This window comes from Alosa alosa, chromosome 20 (assembly GCF_017589495.1).
Source record: "Alosa alosa isolate M-15738 ecotype Scorff River chromosome 20, AALO_Geno_1.1, whole genome shotgun sequence".
NCBI lineage: Eukaryota > Metazoa > Chordata > Actinopteri > Clupeiformes > Clupeidae > Alosa > Alosa alosa.
The window spans coordinates 24,171,815-24,196,131 of record NC_063208.1 but is presented as its reverse complement, the minus strand read 5'-3'; the positions used below and the strand labels follow the sequence as shown (position 1 = coordinate 24,196,131).

The window sequence follows — 24,317 nt, the reverse complement described above, 5'->3', positions numbered from 1 at the left end:
CATCAGTTGAGCAGCCGCGAGCCGCACGAGAGGAGGCAAAGAGCGAGCCGCAGGTTCGCCCCCTCCCCCTGATCTAGATCTACACATCATACTCATACACACACACATACACACACACACACGCGCGCACACTCACACACTATTTCTTTTCCCATGGATTTCATTGTGACTGTACAATTTTTCAAGTAGGCCTACTGCCTTGACAAAATAATAAAACACTTGATCTATTCATACAAGGCTTTATTGCAGGTTGTGTAAATGTAGCCTACTGTTTCCAGTGGACATGTAAATTCATAGACAGGAGCTTTAAAACAGCGTAGGCATCTAATTCCACAATGTGACAACATTTCATTCAGTTTAATGGAGTTATGAGCCAACAAGAATCTGAAAAAAGCCAACAGAAGTAATTTCAATATTAACAAATTTCAAAATTTGTGGTTGAAAGCCGTTTGCAAAAAGAATTATATATGTATTTATATATTTGTGACCATGCATGGCTTTTTGTTCTGTTTTCTCTTAAATTACAGTTAATATAATAATAACACTGCTCTTCGTCTGTCTATAATACACTATTCTACAGAAATTACAAAAAAAACAAAAAAAAAAAACATTACACACAGACAAACAAAATTGACAACAAAGCAGGGCATTTACATACTTTTTTTTACAATATCCCTCTTTTAAATGTTTATAATTTTTGTACACTTTTGTCCTTTTTACAATTTCCAGTATAAGATTGACTAGGAAGGAGTCTGAATGAGATCTTCTCTGAAATTTTGACAATGGTTCCATGAACATTCCACACAAGAGTTTGAGATTAAGGTGCCAGACTACCGTGGCATTAACTGACCTACGGTTCTCAAAAAGTATTGTTTATCAAATGTTCCTCTTAAAAAGTAGTGAATCTCCTCAATAAATAATGAAATTGTAATATAGTACTGGGAAATGACACAAAAACAATGACAACAAAAACAACAGCAACGAAAAATAAGCCTCTTGCAGCCTTTCTGTAACCTAACCAATATTTTACCAAAAGATGGTCTATGAAAATGTTTGTTCTACACTAATCAATTTGACTCAAGTTGTGTCAGTATGTTTTTTCTAATGGTCATCTGTAGTCTTGATCATGTGTGCTGTAAAGGGACAGGAAAACTACCTCCTTCTCAAGAACTGCAGCCTCATATTGCAGGAAGGCACAAACCAAACTAGAACTGTCACCACTCATTTGGAGCCGACACAATTGCAAAAGACGTGAGTGGGTTGTAGATGATTTGACATTCAGGAAAATTAACTGTAAATTAAAACAAAACATCTCCCATCAAATCTAGGCTTGTTTTCCGTTAAATTCAAGTGGACATTGTGTCAGTAACAATCTCTAACATCTCTGTATGTCTCTAAAAAAAACAACAACTGGTGTCTCTATTTTCCTTTTGCAGCGTTCATTACTGTCCATTATGTGTCAGTAAACTCTATGCCAGGTTAAATGCAAAGCACTCCCAAAGGGTGGTGGAAAAGTGGCAGTAGAGTAGGCCCTGTGCTCATAGTTAAAGCAAGCAAGCACATGGAGACAGAGATACCCACAATTGGCAAATAGCAGAAGAATGAGATGAGCAATAAGATCCGTGGTGAGAAATGGAAGTGAATTTCAACACATCGTACAGATGGACTGAGAAGGCCTCTGAGACAATACAAAGCTAGGATAGCGTTGATCTCTAGATTAAGATGGGCATCCCTGTTTACTGAGTAGATAGCCATGTAGTAACTTAATCTAGACCTATAGCACCTAAGGAAAGGATACCATTACTCATCCTATATCACACAGTTTGGTATTCATTTAGAAGGCCCTCGACATGCAGGTGTGAGTGTGCATGATTTTTATTTTTTTATTTTTTTATGTAGGCCTACTATTTCATAAGTTCCATTAAGATGCATGATTGTAGCTCAAGCAGAACTCTCTAGTATTTTTCATTTCAGGAACGTTTTTAAAAAAACGTAATGTACGTTGTAATGCATAAAGCCAAACTGGAAGTGTAGGGACTTGGGTTGTCACAATAACTAGCACACTAACCCATCTGAAATGGCTGTCTCTTGTTCATGTGCTGTATCTGCTAGGTATTGTGAGTACCAATTTTGGAAAAAGTTCCCGAAAGATAAAAAAACAAACAAACAAACAAAAAACAGCCACAATGATAAACATTACGAGATGATAGGATCAAACCCTGAGTCACAATCGTATCAGAAGCTTTCACTTTTTTCATCCGCATTGGTTATTTTTCTCATCACTTTCCAAAAACACTTCCTTCTTCTTTGTCTTATCGATGCCCCTCACTCGGAATCAACCCATGGGTCATTTTGTTTAAAAGAAAAAGAATTCTGCCCTTGTTTTCAGCAACACCAAAATGAGGAAGGTAAACACACACATATGCCTACAACGCCGTGGCTAGTCAAACGGCCACGGACAGTAGCGCTAGCGGCATCAAGCAGCAGGGGAAGGAGCTGTGGAAAGGCTTGTGATTGGCCGATGAATGTTGTGGGTGGCGGCAGTAAGAAGGCCGGAGTGTGACGAGGGGAGTGGGGGGTGGGGGTGTGTGTGTGTGTGTGTGTGTGTGTGTGTGTGTGCTGCCTAGGGTCAGTAAGGAGGGTGTGTCCGTGATGTTACAGACACAGATTCTGGCTCTTCACACAGGCATCTCTGGGTTGTCAGCCAATCCCAGAGCTTGTGCTTCCTCCGGCGTCAGTCCGTTCTTCAGGGTCCTCCTCACTGTGGGCAGATACACAGGTGCATGATGGGAATTGTATGCAGTGTATGCAGTTTTGTACAATGATTTAGAGTACACTTACTACATCGGTATTTATCTCCCAAATGTACTGGATTGAAAATCCCGTAATTTGATACTTCATCTACAGAAGTCTTCACCTGTACCCTTCAGAACTAAAAGTTGACTAAAAACAGGTATACAAAATATTGCCAAAGGCCTTGGGAACCTAATTAAGGTGTATGGTATCCTGAACAACAAGAAAAACTCATCTCTGCCAAGACACTAAAAGTGGGTCATGATTGGATCATTCATCAGGTCAATGAACCAAAACAAACGTCCAGATCAAAAATGTCAGGATCTGAGGGGTATTTCACAAAGGCAGAATTAAGACATCCAAGATAAGTGATAAAGCGAGGTTTGACATAGTGTTGTCAGGTCATCCTAGCACAACTCATTTCACTAATGCCAATCCAGGATGAGTAGGAGCGACTATGTCAAGCCAGGTGTAAGTAATTCAGGATGTGTGCGCGTTCTCGTTTCTGCTCCAAAGTTGCCCACGGTTGGAATAAAAAAGACGCAGAACATAGCATCATTCACACAACTTTGATATAGACTAACAATGAAGTAAAGTTGTCCTTTTTGGAATGGGGAATCATGGCTATTTCTGTAAAACAGCAGGAGTAGGCGTGGTGGACCAACTGAATGCAAATTTACATTATGCACCCAACGAAGTGCTTCCTTGTCACCGCACATAGCGTCATTAAGAAAGCTTGCCACTGCAAAGATGCACTTAGTATGATATACCTTAATATTATAGTTGAAAATACCTTCGAAAACTTGCCCTTCCACTGCCAATCAACTACAGTGGGCTATTCATCAAACGTCTATCAATAAAATAAGCAAACAATGAGTGCCTAGGGCCTGCTAATAATTATAAGGCTATCACAATTAAAACTAAAGAATGTAATTCCAGGGAATTACGAGTGCATGAAAATGACGCTAGGACAGACATGGTGGTTGCACAGCTTAATAAAAGTTGATAGTAGATTGGGAGTTCATCACACTAGTTGACTGAAAAGCCCAGGCTGCCAAACAGTTGTGGGCAGAGGAAACAGTTAACGGGAGTCATAGTTGATGACAACTGACAGTTGGAATAGTTGAACAGTTTAAAACTTGGATAGTTTAAATGGTTAAATAATTTAATAGGGGATTATAGCAGTGAAGACTTGTATTTTGAAACAGTTGTGGGGAGAGGAAACAGTTGACTGGAGTCAAAGTTGATGACAGCTGACTGTTGCTAGAGTAGTTATGGTGGTTGCTATGCTGGTTGCTAGGTTAATGATGTTGGTTGCTAGGTTTTAACTGTGAATGTGGTTGCTAGGCTGTTGCTAGGGTACTTGAAGTCGTTGCTAGGTTGTTGCTAGGGTGTCCATGGTGGCTACTATCAGAAATAAAGGAGTTACTACAGTGGTTTGCTAGTATAATCATCTTGGTTGCTATGGAAACTGACATAGATGCTTAATTTCAATGGTTGCTAAATTGGTTGCTAGGTAGGTGGTGGTTTAATATAGTAGGCTAGAGGCATAGTTGATGATAACTGACAGTTGGAATAGTTGAACAGTTAAATAGTTGGATAGCTTAAATGGTTAAATTATTTAATAGGGAATTATTGTAGTGGAGACTTTTATTTTGATAAAATAAAACGTATAACTTATATGTGCCGTCTCTTTTGTGAAACCAAGTCAAGGCTAAATTCATTCAGGATAACCTAAAAATCCCAGCTTAATCCCTTATCTAGGTTTTGTGAAATACCCCTCTGGACTGGACTGATTCTTTTGTGCCACCCTGGTGGCCATTTTGTGTATTGTCCTGTTTGTTTTTGCCTGTTCCCCATGTGCTTTGTGTTTACCTGCCTGTCACCTGTCTTTGTCTCCGCCCCATCTCCTTATTTGGTCTGTGCTTCCTGTCTTGTTAGTTTTCCCTCCTTTCTGCTTCCACACCTGTTCCCCATTATTGTCTCGTTGGTTTCGTCCAGTCCTCTGTCTTTCTGTTAATTGGTATGTGTATTTCTACCCTCCTGTTTCGCTGTTCCTTGTCGGATTGTCTCTCTGTTTCGTCGAGTCCAAAGCGATGCGTCGCGTTGTTCGTGCGTGCGTCTGCGTAGCGTCGCGTCGCGTCGCGTCGCGTCGTCGCGTCAAATTTGCAGTTCATTAAAGTGTGTTTTCTGGGTCTTATATTTGTAACCCTGACCAAAAAATGGTTTACTGAACACAAAATCAAGCTTTGGCCATTGCCATCTCAGTCCCCTGATCTAAACTCCATAGAAAAACAGTGGGGTGAGTCAAAGAGGACCTATAGGAGACCAAAGTGTGGACCTAGGAATCTGGACAATCTGGGGAGATTCTGTAAAGACAAATGATCTTAAATCCCTTGCTTTGTAATCTCCAACTTTATGGGGTGTCATAGGAGAATATTACAGTACAAGCTGTTTCATTGGCAAAGGGAGGCTTAAGAAGGTATTAGAAGCAGGGATGCCAAAAATTGTGAGCAACATGTTTTTGTTAAAAATATTTATTTCTTTATGATATTTTTCTTTTTCTCAGAATACATTTGTTTCCATTCAAGGTTGGATTTGTCCTCATTGTTTTCATTGTGAGATTACAATAAATCACCAAACGATTTATACCTTTTTTTAGTCAACTTTACCAAAGGTGCCAATCATTCCGGAGGGGTACTGTATGTACATATTCCTTGTCACAAAAGGATACCACACCAAACTTCCTTGCCATGTTGAGTAGAAATATACTGACGGTTATTTATCTCTAACTTCTCTTAACTCACTTTTCCTTGACTGTATTGATATTTGTTCTCTTTACCTCTCAAACTGTAAAACACTATTCATTCATAATTTTGTCACCCTGCTCTGAACATCCCTGTTGCATCCCTGTCTTATCTTCTCATATCAATTTGTATGTGTCAGAGTCATGGCTGAGGGATAGTGAAATCATCTTCCTCTTGTCTGACTGATTGCATGCGTAGATAGCGGACGTACGTGACTTGCGATTGGCGCGAGACCGCCTCCTCTCCCGTGGCTGGGCTCTCTGACTGGGCCCTTGTGTCGCCGACCTCACAATGCGCTCCATGATCTCGTCTGCAGCATCGTCTGTCATGGCCACTGCTTCCTCATTGGCTGCTGATGTCCAGGCTGTGCGAGGTTGACCTGAAAGAGGAAGCAGAGTAACAATATGTTGGCTGGGTTGACCCTTCAGTTTCATTTCATCATTCAATTGAATTAATTTGTATACTCCCATGAATACTACACACTGCTCTGTTAAACTGATATCCTGCCAAAATAAGCACTTATCGTTTTACAACTGACAAATTAGTTCACATTTGCTTTCCTTTTAACATTTCTATTGATTTCTTTTTGTGTACGATGCTTTTCCTTTTTCATTTCACTTTTTGTTTCGTCTTAGTAGAGTCATTACATTATTGCTTGCTTCTGTGAGAAGCGGTTCTAAGACCATGAGATGATTATTATTTATCTATATAGCTGTGTGGCTGGTGGAAAAGGGAGGTTATCACAGGTAAATGAGTGTGTAGTGTATGAAGTCAGGTGTCACGCTTGTTTGAGGCCTTCTTCAGATCCAGTGTTGTACCATACATCACACAAGGGAACACTGACCTCTGCTGGGCCTGGTCCGCGTTCGCATGCGCAGGCCAGGTACCATGGATGAGGCCTCTTTGTCACCGCTCTGCAGGCTGGTCTTGAGCACTGCCTTCATGTGCTCGTGTTCAGCGGCGTCCTCGGCGTGGCCCAGGCCCTGGGGCTGCTGGTTCTCCTGCGCCCCACCGGAGCCACCAGGCCCACCATCACCACCACCACCACCACCAGCGCTGCCACCGCCACCGCCACCCAGCCGGCCAGACTACACAACAGAGGCAGAGAGATGTGCAGGTTACAGTCATGCACACACACACACACACACACACACACACACACACACACAAACAAACACAAATGTGCATACGAGTACATACACATGCACATACACACGCACACACACGCACACACATGACACACACATGACACACACACACGCACACACATGCACACGCACACACGTGCACGCACGAACACACACACACACACAGACAGATACATAAACACAACGTACATACATGCATGCATGCATACATACACACACACATTTATGTTTCAAACTCAAATAAGCACACGTGTAGGCACACTCACATGCATTAACAGAATATGCATATAAATGTACACACATTTCACACTCTTTCTCTCTCACACTCTCACACACACACACACACACACACACACACACACACACATACACACACTCACACACACACATTACCAAAGACAGTGGATGCATGAGCAGTTTGGCAGTTTTTTAAGGCTTGACGGCTACAACACCCTGGACAGTAATTCGTTTATAATGGATCTTAGTTTATGACACCCCTCAGCATTCCTGCTGCACTGCAGACCAAGCAAGCAGTGAGGAGACACGTCCTCCTTAATTGATGTTCTTTGAGAGCTGTCCAGACAACCGAGGTGTAAACCCAAAGACAGACACTCCGGGGTAAGAGCAACACTTAACCCAATATGCTAACGTATTAGGTCGCAGATGAGTTTAGTCTCAGATGAGTTTCGTCTCACACACTGACGTAGAATAAAAACGTACACTCCGTTCACAGTCTGTATAAATACTCCAAGATGTGACGTTTTTAATAACAGCGTTTTGGCGACTGGTCTCTTCAGGACACAACTGGATTTGTATTTCAGAGTATAGAGCACATAGCTATTCAGGTTTTGTACGTTTTCACCATCTTTGAGCCTCCATTCTCTCTCTCTTTTTGGCTGTTAATATTATCTGTGGTCTCGCAATGATGAACTGAAACCGCAACTTGCCAAAAAAAAGCTCAGGAGCATATTTGGCCTGGGCCCGATTCTGTTCTGGTTCTGTTCTGGCAATGGCTCATCGGACACGGTGCATCGGCACCCGGCTCCATTCCAGCATCTTTCCTGCTATGTGAGTTTTATTCCAATCTGCATGCCCCCTCCCCCATCATCGCACCCCACCACCCCATCTCCTCCTGGACTCTCACAGAGGTATCCATACTGAACAGCCAATTCCAGCTCTAACAAGACACATCTGCTCCAATACATGGGCCCAACACAAACCTGGCGCCCGTGGAGAGAACTCCTGAACAGTGACCCACCCCACAAGGACCACCATGGACCCCGCATTAGAGACAGAAATAGATAGATAGATAGATAGATAGATAGATAGATAGATAGCCTTTATTCTTTATTTTCTGGCCTATTATCCTCTATTCTAATCGTATGGCACCTTTACTGTGTTGGAACAGACTGGCTCTTAACACTGATAACTTGATGTAATGTATTTCAGTGTTCAGTCTTTAAAAAATGTTATTGATTGTATGTTATGGATCTGACACCTGTTGTTTGTGATACAGAAATACTAGTAAAATCTACATTATCTGTAATAAACATAAGTTCTGGTACAAACATCTTCTCAATAAATACATCTTAGTGTAAAAGAGTATTTTCTGCTGCCAACGTGATTGGTCACTCTTTGTCATAGCATACTGTAGAATTGCAGCAAGTATAAAATTCACCAAGCGTACAAAGCAGACTGTAGAATGCACAGAGGGAAAAGTGAGTTAATAGTTGCATTTCCATTGACAAGCAGACACACTGTGATTCATGTCCCTCCGTCTCCACATGCTGTGTATGTGAGGACAGGACATCGAGAAGCACATTGCGTCCCAATGACGGGGGGGTCGCACACTGGGCCAACAGGGAGACATACTTTGGCCTTAACAAATAATCGAGAGAGGGCGTTATTTTTTCTGTGAGTGGACACGTCCAACACAAACACAGACACACAGTTGGAACGGTGCAAGAGGACAAGGCAAAGACGATGAGTCAAAGGTATGTTGTGGGGTTAGAGGTCGCTGCATGCGGATACACACTCCAGTATGAACACACACACACACACACACATTGTCATCATTCTCATACCTCTAAGTCTTCTTCATCATCAGTCTATAGAAGAGGAAGGACATGGAAAGAGAAGTCATGGTGATGAAAAATAAGAAATGAATGACAGACTGTGAGAGAAGAGAGAGCTTGCAATGTGTGTTTCTATCTGCATGTGTGTGTGTGTGTGTGTGTGTGTGTGTGTTTGTTTGTTTGTGCCTGTGTGAATGTGTGTTCATGAGTGTGTATTAGCATTTGTGCATTTGTGTTTATATCTGTGTTTTTCTGTCAGTGTTCGTGATCATGTGTGTGTGTGTGTGTGCGTGTGTGTAAGAGAGACTGAAGGAGAGTGGGAAGAGAGCAGGACCACCCTGGCCCTAGACTCTGTTTGCTATTGTTGCCACAGAGATCATATAGTGGGGCTAGATGTACTAACAGACACACACACACACACACACACCCACACACACACACACACACACACACACACATCCTTGGACTGAGCTCGCTTCTGGCTCTGGGCAAAACACACACACACACACACACACAGAATCTGGAGCGTGCAGACCTCCCCAGCCTAATCCCAGGGCTCACCTGCAGACGATCGGCGTCGTCTTGTTCAGATCTCCTAAATCTCTCTAGGATCAACTTGTAATGTCTGCCACACTTGCTGTCTGGCTTCTCTATGATCAACAACTCCTGTGTGGCCAAGAGTCTCAGACCATAATACTCCCAACCACATGAACTTACTCACCAAAGAGCCACAATACAAAAAAAAAGATATTTAAACCCATTCAGTAGCAAAGCATTCTCTAAAAGCTCTCGAAAACAAGCAGAGGTCCTACACACACACACACACGCGCACGCACACTACTCCTCTCACCGCAAACCAACATTTGGTCCCAATTAGTCAATCTAATTATTACCAGTTCTCAGGGCTTGGTTGTGCTTTGAAGATTATTAGAAAAGAAGGCTTGATTTGAAGAGAGGTCTTCAAAGGCTATGGATACTTTAGTGATAAGGCATCGAGAGGGGCGGAAAGAGAGAGAGAGAGAGAGAGAGAGAGAGAGAGAGAGAGAGAGAGATGGGTAGAGTGAATGGTAAACAGAGAAACAGAAGGTGAGATATTGAATGAGAGAGAGAAAGAAAGAACAATTATGTGTGTGTGAGTGTTTGTGTGTGTGTGTGTGTGTGTGTGTGTATGTGTGTGTGTGTGAGTGTGAGAGAGGGAGGGAGGTAGAATGAATGAACAGGAGAGAGAGAGAGAGAGCAGTGGCACTCGTGCTGATGATAATCGTTATTGCAGTGCTTACAGCCTCTCTGTTTGCACAGCTGAGTCCCCACTGGCGAGATGGAGGGGTTAAGCAGTGCCGCATCGGGGATCTGTGGTCAGGAGCACACACACACGCACACACACACGCACACACACGCACACACGCACGCACGCAAGCACACACACACACACACACACACACACACACACACACACACACACACACTCTAAACCAGCAGTGGGGGCCAACGTGGCTCCATGGCCGTCTGTGGTCTCACCACAGAGAATTAACCACAAGTCCCACTACTGCTGTCAGCCAATCAAATGCCTGTGAGCGTGTTAATAAATTCTGGCTGCGCGTGTGATCCCTGTTTGTTGTGCTTTCTTGTGCTAATCAAAGGGAATCTCCCGCCCCCACTGATTTTACTGATTACAACTGGGCACACACACACACTATATACAAGTACGGAGACCTCAGACTCAACTCCTGCATAGGGTCACGGTGGGTGGAGGGGTATGGAGCAATCTTACACCAAGCACAGTACACACACACACACACACACACACACACACACACACACACACACACACACATAATGAGACACTCACAATGTCTGTCATCTCTTTGCAATGGTAAACTCATACCTCACTGGCCACTGGCCAAAAGCTTTGCCTTTAGGGACAGTCTTTACCTGACCCTCACTTGAGAAACACAATACCATCCCAATCAAGACTGAACGAAGTTCACCCCGCAGAGATCTGAGGTGAAGGTGGTGGGTTCAAAGGTCAAAGGAGAGGGACTTACGGGGGCGTTGACGTCTATGATCATCTTGCCGCGCGTCTTGTTGCGCTCGCGGTGGTCAGCTCTCTTCTGCTTCTGCTGGAGGACGCGGTCGCGCGTGGTGCGGTACTCCAGCGCAAACTCGCTCACGATCTTGCTGAAGCGGTGCACGCTGATGTCACGCACGCCGTATGATGGGTGGCCCAGGAACAGCAGGAACGCGTGGAACCTGAGAGGGGGAGAACCGTGGAACAGAGCACATATGGACAACACATTTCCAACATGAGTTAGAATACAGAAGTAGCAGGAACAGTAACAGAGACGGTACAGAAATATCATTATTTTTGCCAGTTAGGTTTTTAAAGTTGAAGGTCAAGGTGACCTTTGACCAAGGTTAACAGATTCACTATGGTTGGTTCGTTATTGGTGGTTGGTTAGTTTGTTTGTTGTACACGGAAAATCCTTGGTGGTGGTTAAAATGGGGCATCTCTAGGAGGCTGATATTGGGCCTTTGCGGAGGAATGTTTTCTGTACTGAGTTCCATTCTATATGATGAGTTCCCATTCTAGTATTCTACAGATCTCTCCATAATCCTTGACCTCCTTCATGAAAGACCCCTGCATTATAAAATTAACATTCAGTGTTTTAAAGCACTCATTCACCTCTTTCAACAACCAACACAGAAGGCATCCAGCCTTTCAGAGTTAACACTGCTACAGGGCTGAGTTCCTTAACAAATGAGAGGACAGCCTTTGTGTTATTAACTTCATGCTGAGCTAACTAAGGCACTCTGCTATGAAGAATCACCTCTTGGAGTTCCGTCAGCATTTTGTCAGCACTTTGAAATTAAAGGTACATTTATTATTGTATCAATTGAGCAATGACCCGATACAGTCATACATTTCGTACTGCATTCAACTGGTGCTGTCCTATGGTACAGGTAATACATTGTGTATAACGTAATGCATTGTCCTGTGAGGTTTTGCGGTGTTACGTAATGTCCTTGAGATGTACCAGTTCATGACTGTGTGTGTGTGTGTGTGTGTGTGTGTGTGTGTGTGTGTGTGTGTGTGTGTGTTGTGTGATGTCCTTGAGATGTACCGATTCGTGATTTGTGTGTGTGTGTGTGTGTGTGTGTGTGTGTGTGTATGTTGCCTGATGTCCTTGAGATGTACCAGTTCAGGATTCGTGTGTGTGTGTGTGTGTGTGTGTGTGTGTGTGTTGCTAATGTCCTTGAGATGTACCGGTTCATGATTCGACGGTGCACAATCTTCAGAATGATGATCCTCTCGGCGCAGTCTTTCAGGAAGTCAGACATCTTCTGCTTCAACACCGGCTTCATTTCGTGCTTGGCGATGACCTTGAGGTGGTCCCATGATGCTTTGCAGCGCCGTTCCATCTGCGTGAGGTTCTCCTGTAGCTGGTCAAAGTCCACCTGTAAGCCAATAAGAAAGATGACAATAAGGAAGTGCAATTAGTTGTTCATTGTGTCAATTGTTGTGGATTGTGGATTTTAAACTACACAGACAGAATAATGCCCAGCTGTTGTATTCTTAAACTCATTTTATTTCATGTGTGTGTGTGTGTGTGTGTGTGTGTGTGTGTGTGTGTGTGTGTGTGTGCGAGAGAGAGAGAGGGAGAGAGGGAGGGAGAGAGAGAGAGAGAGGAAGAGAGGGATAGTGAGTGAGTGTGTGCAGCTGCAGTACCTTGGCTGAGCGAGTGATGGCGCCAATCTCCGAGTAGAGGTCTGTGCTCTCGGGGAAGTTCTCCACCACTACGGCGCAGGCGTGATGCAGCAGAGACTGTTTATGCACCGTGTCCTTCACTTCTGGAACTTTCTCCAGGTAGCTCAGGTCAAAACCCTTGGCCTGCACCAATAACACCACACATGCAATTAATAGAGTGTCCGCAAGTTCATGGGTTATGATACATGAATATGACACATGCCAAGGGTTGGAGGGGTTTATGGGGTTGTGAAAAATAAATGAATAAACAATCTGGCAGACATTAACTTTTTTTTTTCATTTTTTGCACCAAGTAAGCAATCAATTATCTGTTTTATTTTTTATTGATTGAGTCCAAAGAACCTGGAAGCCAATCAACTTCCAAAATTCACAAATAAAAGCCTGTTTTTGTTCTGTGCAGGTTCATTCATGAATTCTCGGCTATGTACACTCTGTGCCAAGCAACCCCCCCTCCCCTCTCCCATAAACATGTGTTTTAACAGTGCGTTCCCAGGACATAGGTAGGTAAGGATGTCATTATTATTATTATGCAACAAACTGCATGTGGTCTCCTCTCATTTACTGGGCCCACTTTGATGACATCATCATGGAACACAACACGCCACCGTGTGCCATGCTGTGGCCGCGTCCGTTGGGGGGGTGTGGGGGGTGGCATCACTCACACTGGAGCCGTTGAGGAAGTTGCCGATGGCGAGTAGAGTGGACAGGATGTAACGGAGTGTCTTGTTCCTCTCCAGCTGGTCCATCCCCTCTTTCAGATCCTGCAGAGGCTCGGCCACTTCCTGTTGGGGGGTGACGGCATTGGTTAAACGCGCTGGATGAGATGGGAATACCTCACCTGCCTCTCGTTTATGAAGCACTAAATCTGTAATTAAGTCTTTTGTGTGGTGAACACAAACACACAAACCCACTCACTCAGTGACACACACACACACACACACACACACACACACACACACACACACACACTGAATGTAGACACACATTTGTAAAAAAAACACAAATTTTGTACATTTTGGCAAAAGTGAAAAGTGAAAATCCCCCGTGAAGTTCTCAGTAGGTGATAAGGCCATGTTGGATCCGAGGAATGTCATTCATGACGCACGTGTATATCCCTTTTGGAGGAGATGCCATCTTCTTAAGGAAGCCTTCCACGAGTGGTTGGGAATAAATCTGATCCCACGGTGTATACGTGCTGCTTCTGAGCTAATGTGGCGCCATCGACCACTATAATCAAGCAGTTGGCTGAGAGACCCTTAACGAGGACTAATTAGAGGGGAGAGAGGACAGAAGCTTCCGGAACCGCGGGGCTGGCAGGTGCAATCTGGTGATGGTCGGCTGAGGTGAAACCACGAGAGGGTCACGGTGAGGGGCTGACATCACAGAGCAAAACAAAAGATGGTTGTAATTACGAGGCTTTTGTGTGTGTGTGTGTGTGTGTGTGTGTGTGTGTGTGTGTGTGTGTGTGTGTGTGTGTGTGTGTGTGTGTGTGTGTGTGTGTGTGTGTGTGTATGTGTGTGTGTGTGTGTCTCGAACTAGCACACCCTGTTCCTCTCCATTAAAACTCCCACTACCGAAAACATCCATTTGCACAGGCCGTGGAGGCACAGCGGCCATTGTTCCAGGCAGAAGCTTCTGCTTCCTCTAAAAGATGAAAGAGCACCTTCCAGCCAGAGAGACGAGAATTTACAGGACAACTTCATCCTCAGCAGAGGGGAGTGGAAGAGTGAAGGAGGGAAAGAGAGGGAAAGAGAGGGGGAGAGAGGTAGAGAGAGAGGTAGAGAGAGGGAGTGGAAGAGTGAAGGAGGGAAAGAGAGGGAAAGAGAGGGGGAGAGAGGTAGAGAGAGAGGTAGAGAGAGGGAGTGGAAGAGTGAAGGAGGGAAAGAGAGGGAAAGGTGGGGAGAGAGAGGGGAGAGAGTAGAGAGAAAGAGAGAGGGAAGAGAGGGAAAGAGAGGGGGAGAGAGGTAGAGAGAGGGAAAGAGAGGGAAAGAGAGGGAAAGAGAGGAGAGAGGAGAGAGAGGGAGTGTGTTTTCTATTTCTTATTTTCTCCATCCGTGAGTCTTTGAAATGCGCTTCCCAAAACACATTCCTGGGCCTGTTGAAGAATGTGTGTCTCTGCCAGGGTTGAGATGTGAGCGTTTGTCATATTACCTGCAGAAACAGAGAAACCCACGAGACGGCCCACACACATAGGCTACTCACAAAACACGCCTGGGTGTCATTCTAATATGCACATTCAGACACACACACATACACACACACACACACACACACACACACACACACACACACACACACACACACGCACACACACACACACACACACACACACACACACACACACACACACACACACACACACTCAGGCACACACAATCATGATGGCCTGATGGAACTCCAGTCGGGAAGCCACATCTTTGTAGCTGGGGTGCAGGGCAAGGTCAGGGCGTGACCCACACACCACACACGCTTTCTCTCTCTCTCATTTACTCTCTCTCACACACACACACACACACACACACACACACACACACACACACACACACACACACACACTCATATACAGTAGTTGCACACACACAGGTTGCATACACACACAGGTCGCACACACACACACACACACACACACACACCTTCTCTGTGACCTCGTAGTCCATCTTGAAGGCCCAGAGCTGCAGGCGTGCGGAGAGCTCGCTGATGGAGGAGAGCGTGAGCAGGAACTGCTCTGCTGCCCAGCGGGGTGTCTGGGTTGGCCAGCTGGGCCTCCTGGATCTTCTGCTTCTCCTCCTCCGTAGGGATCATCGTCAGGATTTTCTACCGGACACAAAGAGAGAGAGAGGGGGATGAATAGAGGACACTCAGAGAGAGAGAGAGAGAGAGAGAGGGGTGAAGAGTGGAGATACAAAAGAGAGAGAGAGAGAGAATGGGAGAGATGAGGGACAGAAAGGGAGAGAGAGAGGGAAGGCAATGATGGGGTAGAGAGTGTGAGGGGGGGGGGAGAGTTGGGGAGAAGCACAAATATATAGAGAGAGATAGAATGGCATGGGAAAAAAGATAAAAAGAAAGAGTGACAATGAAGCAGTGAGGATGACAACAGAGAGTGAAGAAGAGAGAGAGAGGGAGGGAGAGAGAGAGAGGGGAGAGAGAGAGAGAGAGAGAGAGAGAGAGAGGAAGGGAGTGTCATACAGCTCCTCAGAATAGGGGGAATCTATCAGTTGGCCTATTCTCCCTTTTCACCTGTCAACATCTCCTCTGTCTCTCTGACAGGAATGAAAAACACACTGACAGAAAAGGCACTGGTGTGCTGAAACACACACACACACACACACACACACACACACACACACACACACACACACACACACACACACTCTTAAAAGGTTAAAGGGATGGCCGCCGAAGAATTTGAATATTGGTCCAAGAGAACAAAACAGACTAAAGCACAATTTGTTCTTATTATTACAGGCACAGGTTTTGCATTTAACTCTTATAAGCAATTGATAATAATATACGGTAATCAGACAAGGAGAAGGAAGGCAAACTATTCTGTCTGGAACACACACCCAGCATGGTATGGTGCGAACAAAACAAACGGCTGTGGTGGACTTCTGTGGCTAATCAGGACGCTGAGATCTGGGGAGTTCATTAGGGGGGGTTGGGATGGTCGAGTCGACGAGACCATTATAATCAGAGCTGCGGTTCCACGCTCGCAGCGTCCATCAGATGTTTCGTGATCGCACTCAATCAACACCAGGCTGACTGAGTGGGAAACGGCACTATCACACACACACACACTCACACTGTGAGTGTGTGTGTGTGTGTGTGTCTGTCTGTCTGTCTATGTGTTAGACTATCACACAACCTCACAGACCAACGTGTATTTGTGTATCGGTTACTGAATTTACTTGCATGTGCATGTGAATATGTGTGTGTGTGTGTGTGTGTGTGTGTGTGTGTGAGTGTGTGTCTGGTCACATGCACATATGGGAGTGGATAATTGAGGAACATACTTTTACAATCCTTATATGTCTTTAAGTAAAGCAACAAGGCAGTTTATGATGGGGTGTGTACTGTGTGTGTTTGAACTCGCACAGAGAATGCCTTGGCCTAAAATAGTGAACATTTTGTATTTGGAAGAACATGAGTAAAAAGGAGGGGGGGGGGGGGGGGGGGGGGACTTATTCGTGAGACCATTCATCTCTCAAGCCAAGTCTGGGCTATTTATTTTCTACTCAAGTATACGTGCAGCTAGACTCTTTCCTCAAAAGCAATTCTAACCATTCCTTCTCCCAAAATAACGCTCTCTCACATCCCACTCACATCGCACTGAAACATTTCTCGTAAAAGAAAGCAACTTGTTTTTTTTTTAAATACAACATTTTAGGGGTTTTCCCTCATGACGTTGGCTAAAGCCTTTTGGTTTGCTGGTTTGAGGCCTGTTGTAAGCATGGGAGAGTAGCTCAAACATCACCGCATGGTAAGCATTCAGCCCAGGTTCATTTTAGTGCATTGCTTTGGATAAAAGCATGTGCTAACAAGATGTACCACATAGCGGTACAAAATATGACAGCCGATCAGACCTGCAGGAGAGCAAGTGTGCGGTCCTTCTCTGTTACATTGGATCTTGGACTTTTGGCTCCTGCACCTTAATTTGGATGTGCGCACGTTCCCAAAATAAAATAGCCGATCAGTCCTGCACATTCTCTCAACAAAATAATAAAAGCATAGGTTAAATAGCACTCTATGTACCTCAATGCCCTCCTTGTTTAACGCGTACTCGTCGAAGTTGAGGATGGCCGTCTTGATGGTGCGTGGGGGAGGGAGCACAGTCAGGCCGATGTTGATGGCGTTGCTCCTCTTGGAGTCCAGCACGATGATTTCCTGCCGCTTGCCGTCCGCAGCGGTTTTCTGTTGGGGGCACCAAGGTCAGAGGTTAAAATCACTGCAACCCTGAAAAGTCAAAGGTTAAGGGCCCTAGGACCCCTTATCAGGGCCTCGGGGACAGAAATAAAGAGTGAAAGTGAAGAAAAAACAACAAATATTTTGTCAATATTGTATATATATATATATATATATATATATATATATATATATATATATATATATATATACAGCATCTTCAATGTGAGGACAATCTATTGTATCGGTCAAATAGCAATTGAACAACTGATTCCATGAACACATCTTTTAAGATCATGGGAGAGATCTGTACACTGAGAACACACACAAACACACACAACTCTCTGTGTGGCTGTAGCGGTGCAACTGAACGACAACCTGTGAGTGAGCCCAGAACCCGTAATTAGCCTTAATTCCTGCTGGGCTGTGTTGGTGCACACACACACACACACACACACACACACACACACACATACAGACACAGACGGAGATCTTTGCAGCCGATTGCCACATCAAAGGGCCGTGTCACGCCTTGCTGAGCAGAGCAGGTGCTGCTAGGATACCTGTCACCGTCAGCAATGCGCGTGCCCAGCTGGGAGCTATTAGTTGCCGGTGGTTACACTTGACAGCTGGTTGTGACATTAAGTACCTGGCGACGCTGGCTAACACACATCAAAGAGGTACGGGACAACAGACGTTTACATCCAGTAACCTGCATATGTTTTCATGCTGATGCAAAGAAGAAAGTTTAATGCTGGATGCAGTTTCTACATGTTGGTTGTACTGTATTGGCTGACGACTTTTTGCAGTTTTTGTCCAAATGCAGTTAATACAGTTTAGTACAATGCAATTACTTCATCATACTTCATTTCAGAACTTTCGGACACTTTTTTCTAAATTATTGTTTTTTTACTGTGTGTGTGTGTGTGTGTGTGTGTGTGTGTGTGTGTGTGTGTACACGTGTGGTTTCAGGTGCTGGCTGGCATGTTTAGAAAGTGTAGGAGTTCAAAGTGACAGGATGAGGACTATAAGCACTAGAGGACTCCTAGCTCAACCTATGTAGTATGTGAGTGTGTGTGTGTGTGTGTGTGTGTGTGTGTGTGTGTGTGTGTGTGTGTGTGTGTGCCAAACTAAAGCTGTACCTATTACAGGGCTTTGGCACCATTACAGGAATTCATCTCATTCTCACTCTTTCTTTCCTCCTCTTCCCCCTCTCTCTCCTTTCATCCCTCTCTTTCTCTCTCGTCTCCCCTCCCCTCTTTTTCTGTCTATTATTTTTTTTCCCCACTAAAACACTTTTTTGTTACTTTCAAAGTCCCAGCTGACCTAAATCTGCACTCAATCTGCTTCCAATCAGGTGCCCTCTTGTGAATGGCTCCAGGATGAGGTGTGTGTGTGTTTGTGTGTGTGTGCGTGTGTGTGCGTGCGTGTATGTGTGTGTGCGTGTGAAGGCAGGAGCTGACACAGGCCGAAGGTGACCTTGGCTGACCTCTTGAATGTATTTGACCTCTGACCCTACCGTTGTGCCCTCAGGGTCGGATGTAAACGCATTACAGTAATTTTGCGGGGGCACTTGGGAGCAGAGAGAGGCACTTCTACACAAGAGCTCATTAAGGGCCACGAACAGCCAACAGATTTCACACAGGCACATCCAGGTGTGCTCCACAGGGCCTCCAACAGGTCAGACTTCAGTGTTACATTTTTTCAGTGTTAACAGTTACAGTCCATCTATTCATCAGAGTCAAGTGACTCTGGGGCGGGGTGGTGGTAGTGTAGTGGTTAAGGAGCTGGGCTAGCGTGCAGTAGCCTGAAAGTTGTGGGTTCAATTCCCAGCTTCCACCGTTGTGCCCTTGAGCAAGGCACTTAACCCCAAGTTGCTCCGGGGACAATGTGATCCCTTGTAATATAGCTGACATATGTAAGTCACTTTGGTCAAGAAGTGTCTGCTAAATGTAATGTAATGTAATGTAATGTAATGTAAAGTGAACACATATAGTTCAATACATTTCAAAAGCATCCATGCTCCTTTTGGAAAAGTGGAAGGTTGTGGCTTTTTCTTCCTTTACACACACAAAAAAGACTATTTTTTAAACACCATGTTCTATTCTCTACATCTGACTAACTTATGCATTCATCATGTACAGTATACTGACCTTATTGTTTTGTAACTGACCCTAGGCAGATGGGTCAGGCCCTTGAGTCGTGGATCTGCTTGAGGTTTCTTCCTATATGTATCTCCAATTCTAGGGAGTTTTTCCTCGCCCCTGTTACCCATGGGCCTTCTTTTCTTTTCTCTGATTGTCTAACACTCTGTAAAGCGCCATGAGACATGTGTAATGTTTTGCCGCTCTATAAGTAAAATTAAATTGAAATTGAAATTGAAATATTTTGCTCAAAAGGCACAGATCAAGTTGAGAGGTTGATGTGTACTTTGATACACAGCCTGCTGAACACCTCTGGCTCTCATTCCATTCCATGGATGATGTTACTGTCTGAGCATTCAGACTCATCATCCACAAACTTTCCCTCGCACTTCATCATAAAAAGGCACGATAATGAAAACAAATCTCAAAGATCAAATCAACTCAAATGCCTGATGCATTTTCTGCATGTCTGCATGCATGGAGATATGTGTGTGTGTGTGTGTGTGTGTGTGTGTGTGTGTGTGTGTGTGTGTGTGTGTGTGTGTGTGTGTGCACAAAACCAAAACCTCCTGTGCAGACGTACCTTGGTGACGGGGATCTCTTTGGACTTGCTCTCGAACAGGTGTTCCAGCTTGGCCGTGTCCACTTTTACGGGATCCAGCTTGGCCCAGAGTGACCCTTGCAGTCGCCGGTAGCCCCGATACTGCCAGTCGGGCCTCACCTCACTCCAGAACAGCCGAATGGTCTTCTTCTTCTTCTGGAAGAGCGGCTGGTCTCCGCCGGACTCCTGTTGGGGTGGCGGGGCCGAGGAGAGGCAGGGGGGCGGAGGGGGCATCCTCATGGAGCCCGGCATGGGGGGCGGAGGGGGGCAATTGCCGAAGAGCGGCGGGGGAGGGGGCAGGTTGAAGGGGCAGGGGGGTGGCGGCGGAGGGGTCAGGAGGTCGCCCGTGCTCATGAGGGAGCCGGCGTCTAGCAGGTCCTGGTCGTCCTCCTCGCCGAGGTCGGTGAAGTCGATGTCGTCCGATGCGCAGGACGCGCGGGCTGGCCAGCAGCTGGTCCCAGATGTAGTCCGACTCCTTCTTCGGGGGCTGTGGCGGAGGCGGCGGCGACTGCTGCTGCTGCTTGTCGGGCGTCTCCGGCGACTCCGCGTGCGGCGAGGTCAACCCTTTCACCAGGTCGCCGAACTTCTCCGCGAACGCCCGGACGTTCGAGGTGCGTTTGTCGCCATCTGACTTCGACTCGGCGCCTTCCTCGCCCGCCTGCTCGCCCGCTCCAGCGACGGCGGCCGCCGACGAGTCGCCCTCACTCTCTTTCTCGTCCTGGCCCTTCTCCTTCTTCTCCTCGTCCTCTTCCTCCTCCTCCTCTTCCTCGGCCGGCTTCTTGGCCTGGGCGTACAGCATGTCCAGCATGAAGAGCTTGCTGTTGAGGATCTTGCTGCACTGTTCGTTCACATCCGCATCTTTGACTGACTGGGCCCATGGACCTGTGTGGGCAAAATCAAAACAGCTAAATGCACTGTATCTAATATGGGGGAGACTAAGAGGACATGAAGAAAACTTAATGCCAGAGTACGGAAAAGTACTGTCAGTGAAAGTGACAAACAAGTCCATAGGGTCAACCAGGTATACAATTCTAATCAGCATCACTTTGGTTAATTGAATTGCATTGACATTTGTTGAGTTGCTGAGTTTGTTAATGACAAGCAGTTTGCCACAAAGCAGCTGGCTCTGGATGACATGTGGCCATGTGCTGGCTTGGATCTGCTTGAACAGAACCACATGTGGACCACATCCGGGCCACACCTGGGCCACATCCACCCCCAGTCCCAAATGCTGTATCTTACTGAGCCAGATTTCAACCAAAGGCAAAGTACAAAGTCTGAAGTTTGACTGGACTTATGTTAATTTAAGTTGAAGTTAATATCGGCAAATCTATTTGCTATTGTAGCACGATGCATGAGATTCAAAGCACATAGATCAGTGGGTGAGCTCAGTGCTCCCATACACCACACAATAGCACTGTGCACGCATTGGCATGACTCTGCACTCTGACCATCATCTGAATGTAAATTAGGGTTGTGAGTGAGTCTCTCACCAGTCTCATTGTTGTTGCCAGCGAGTCGCTCCTCTCTCTCTAGGGTGCTGCTGGCAGAGGAGATGCTGGAGGCGGAACAGTTGTCCTTCTCGTTCACTTCCTCATTCTGTCTCTCCTTGTCGCTCAGGATACCGCTATCCTCCGCCGCCTCTCCATTGGCCGCTTCACGTTCTGGCTCCTCCTCTTCCTCCGCAGGCTCCTCCTCTTCCTGCTCCGGAGCCGGCTCCTCTGCCTCAGCTTCTTCCTGCTCTTTAGCTGCTTCCTCTTCCTGTTCCACCTCTTCCTCCTGTTCCACGGCCTGGTCCTCCTCGGGAGATTCGGTTTCCTTCTCCTCTGGTTCTGGGCTCACGTTAAAGTCTGGTTCTAATTCAACTCCTGTTTCTGTTGGGGGGGCGGGAAAGTACAGTCAAGTTAACATTGTGTTCAGACATACTGTATGAACAAACACAAATATTAAGTGTCCTACAATAACATGGCTGTGGAATCTGTACGTTGTCACGGCAACTACATACTATTAATTTGTGTGGTCTGTACTAAGTAGGCCTACTAAGGTCATGGTATATCCAGCCAACCAAGATCTCAGCTGTTCACACACCCACCCTTTCAAACATGTAAACAATGCCTCTCTTGTGGCAGCCCCTACCTGGAGAAGCACAGGGCTGCAACCAAACATGTGCTGAAGTGTGTGAGAGAGTCTGGTTTCAGTGTTTGTTTTCATCTCTCCCTCCTTCCCTCTCTCACAGTCTCTCTCTAGCCTCTCTCCTCCCTGCTCTGCCCTCTTTCTGTCTTTCTCTCTATTATCTCTCTCTTTCTATCTATTTTCTCTACCTATCCATCTGTCTATCTATCTTTCTATCTATCTATCCATCTATCTATCTTTCCCACCCTCTCTCGATCCCTTTCAGTTTCTAGCCTCAGACTCTCCATCACTTACACTTTCCACTTCTCTCTTTTTCTCTCCATCATTCTCCTTCTTCTCTTCCTCTGTCTCTGCATCACTCAGTCTGCTTCTGTTTTTCTCTCTTCATCTCTGGCCCTCCCCCCTCTCCATCCCTCCCTCCCCTCTCTCTCTCTCTCATCCCTCCCTCCCTCCCTCTCTCCCTCTCTCCCTCCCTCCCTCTCTCCATCCCTCTCTCTCTCTCCCTCTCTCCCTCATGTTGTGGTAGGGGTTCAGTGTTGATGTTCCGCTAAGCTAGCTGAAGGGTCCTCTGTAATGCCTCAGTCCCTCTCACTAGCATGCCCATCAACAATAAGGGAGAAAGCATATGCTTGTGCTTGTTCCTGGGGCCGGATATGAGCAGGAAATGGTGTGTTACGTCCTTGTTTGCGTCAACAGGCGTGCAGCACAGTGCCCCGCTCACACACCCGCGACCTTACGACCCCTGCATGCAAAACACACGGCTTGTGTGCCTCGTGTGGGCTTTACTTAAGGGACAGTATCGCCGCCCACACTATCAGCCTCTTTAAACTTGATGGAAGAAAAATAATCACTGTTTTTTGACCCATTACTTAATATCCTTGATTTTTTTTCTTCCTATATACCTTACAGAACTCCATCTGTGTGCAGTCAGTGCTATTCACTGCTTTCGTCTGTTTGGTACTTCAACCTGAAAGAGTGCATTTAATTGAGAGGGTGTATGTAGGCTGGCAACAAGACCCTGCGCTTATGACTAATGCTGAGTACTCAACAGCAGCAACAAGTATGTACTTGACATTTACCATTCAAAAAAGCCATGCTTGTTTCATTTCATTAAAGCGCCTTTGTCCAATCCAACAGATCCTCGACACAGAGAGCATGTACAAAAGTCCATGTAGTATTTTTCATACGCTGTATTTCATATTCTTTGATAATTCCGAAGCGTAACTTTTGACTTATGTCCTGTTCCTGGCCGTGCTCGTCCTGCAGGACAGCTCCAAATCCCTGCTCAGCAGTCTGACCAGACGCAGCTGAACACATCCAGACACAGTCATTACTGTACGGACATAAATCACAAACAACGTGCGCTTGATATATTTAGATCCAGCGCCTTTTAAACTGCTCCGATTGTTTATAATGTGTATTAAAAAGCATCTCTCCCCCATAGGAGACCATGTCATCTGCACGCATTTGCTGTGTGGAACATGTGATGTCATAAACTGCATCACCTGCAGACAAGTCATGTGCTCTAGATCCTCTCCAGACAAACAGGAACTCTTGAATGATCTTAACCTGGTGCTAGATTTGCTAACTACAGTACCACAGTTCTAGAACCAGGGGAAACAGCCACCAGGAAAAACAGCCTACATCTATATCATTACAACAAGGATGATGTAAAACTAGTGTAGCACTTTACATTGTGCCATCCTGAAAGGTTCTAGCTCTACTCTCTGTTCACTCGTTCTGTTCTAGATTCTTGGCTCTATGGGGCAGATAACATCCTAACCCAGTTTACTGAGTCCTGCCATGTTCTTCTGAATATTCCAGTTTGCCTGATGCCAGAAACCATATTAACAAATCTACTGGATAATCCTCCAGTACGACACAAGTGTGTGATGAACACAGCATGCATTTGGCAGGGCCTTGTGTTATTTCAGGTACATGGAAAATCAAT

General features: G+C 45.5%; 1 protein-coding gene across 1 annotated transcript in view; it reads right to left on the bottom strand.

The window, feature by feature from the left end:
* Window positions 1–223: 223 nt before the first annotated feature.
* The window catches only part of fhod3a (formin homology 2 domain containing 3a), a 93,428-nt gene continuing 69,334 nt past the window's right edge, over window positions 224–24,317 (bottom strand). Inside the window, 14 exon segments of the mRNA XM_048229242.1 lie at window positions 224–2,761; window positions 5,812–5,979; window positions 6,445–6,688; window positions 8,833–8,856; window positions 10,869–11,073; window positions 12,089–12,279; window positions 12,551–12,712; window positions 13,252–13,371; window positions 15,223–15,319; window positions 15,321–15,403; window positions 17,339–17,497; window positions 20,216–20,650; window positions 20,652–21,115; window positions 21,727–22,094. Coding sequence (XP_048085199.1) covers window positions 2,679–2,761; window positions 5,812–5,979; window positions 6,445–6,688; window positions 8,833–8,856; window positions 10,869–11,073; window positions 12,089–12,279; window positions 12,551–12,712; window positions 13,252–13,371; window positions 15,223–15,319; window positions 15,321–15,403; window positions 17,339–17,497; window positions 20,216–20,650; window positions 20,652–21,115; window positions 21,727–22,094 — 2,803 coding nt within the window. The 3' untranslated portion in view covers window positions 224–2,678.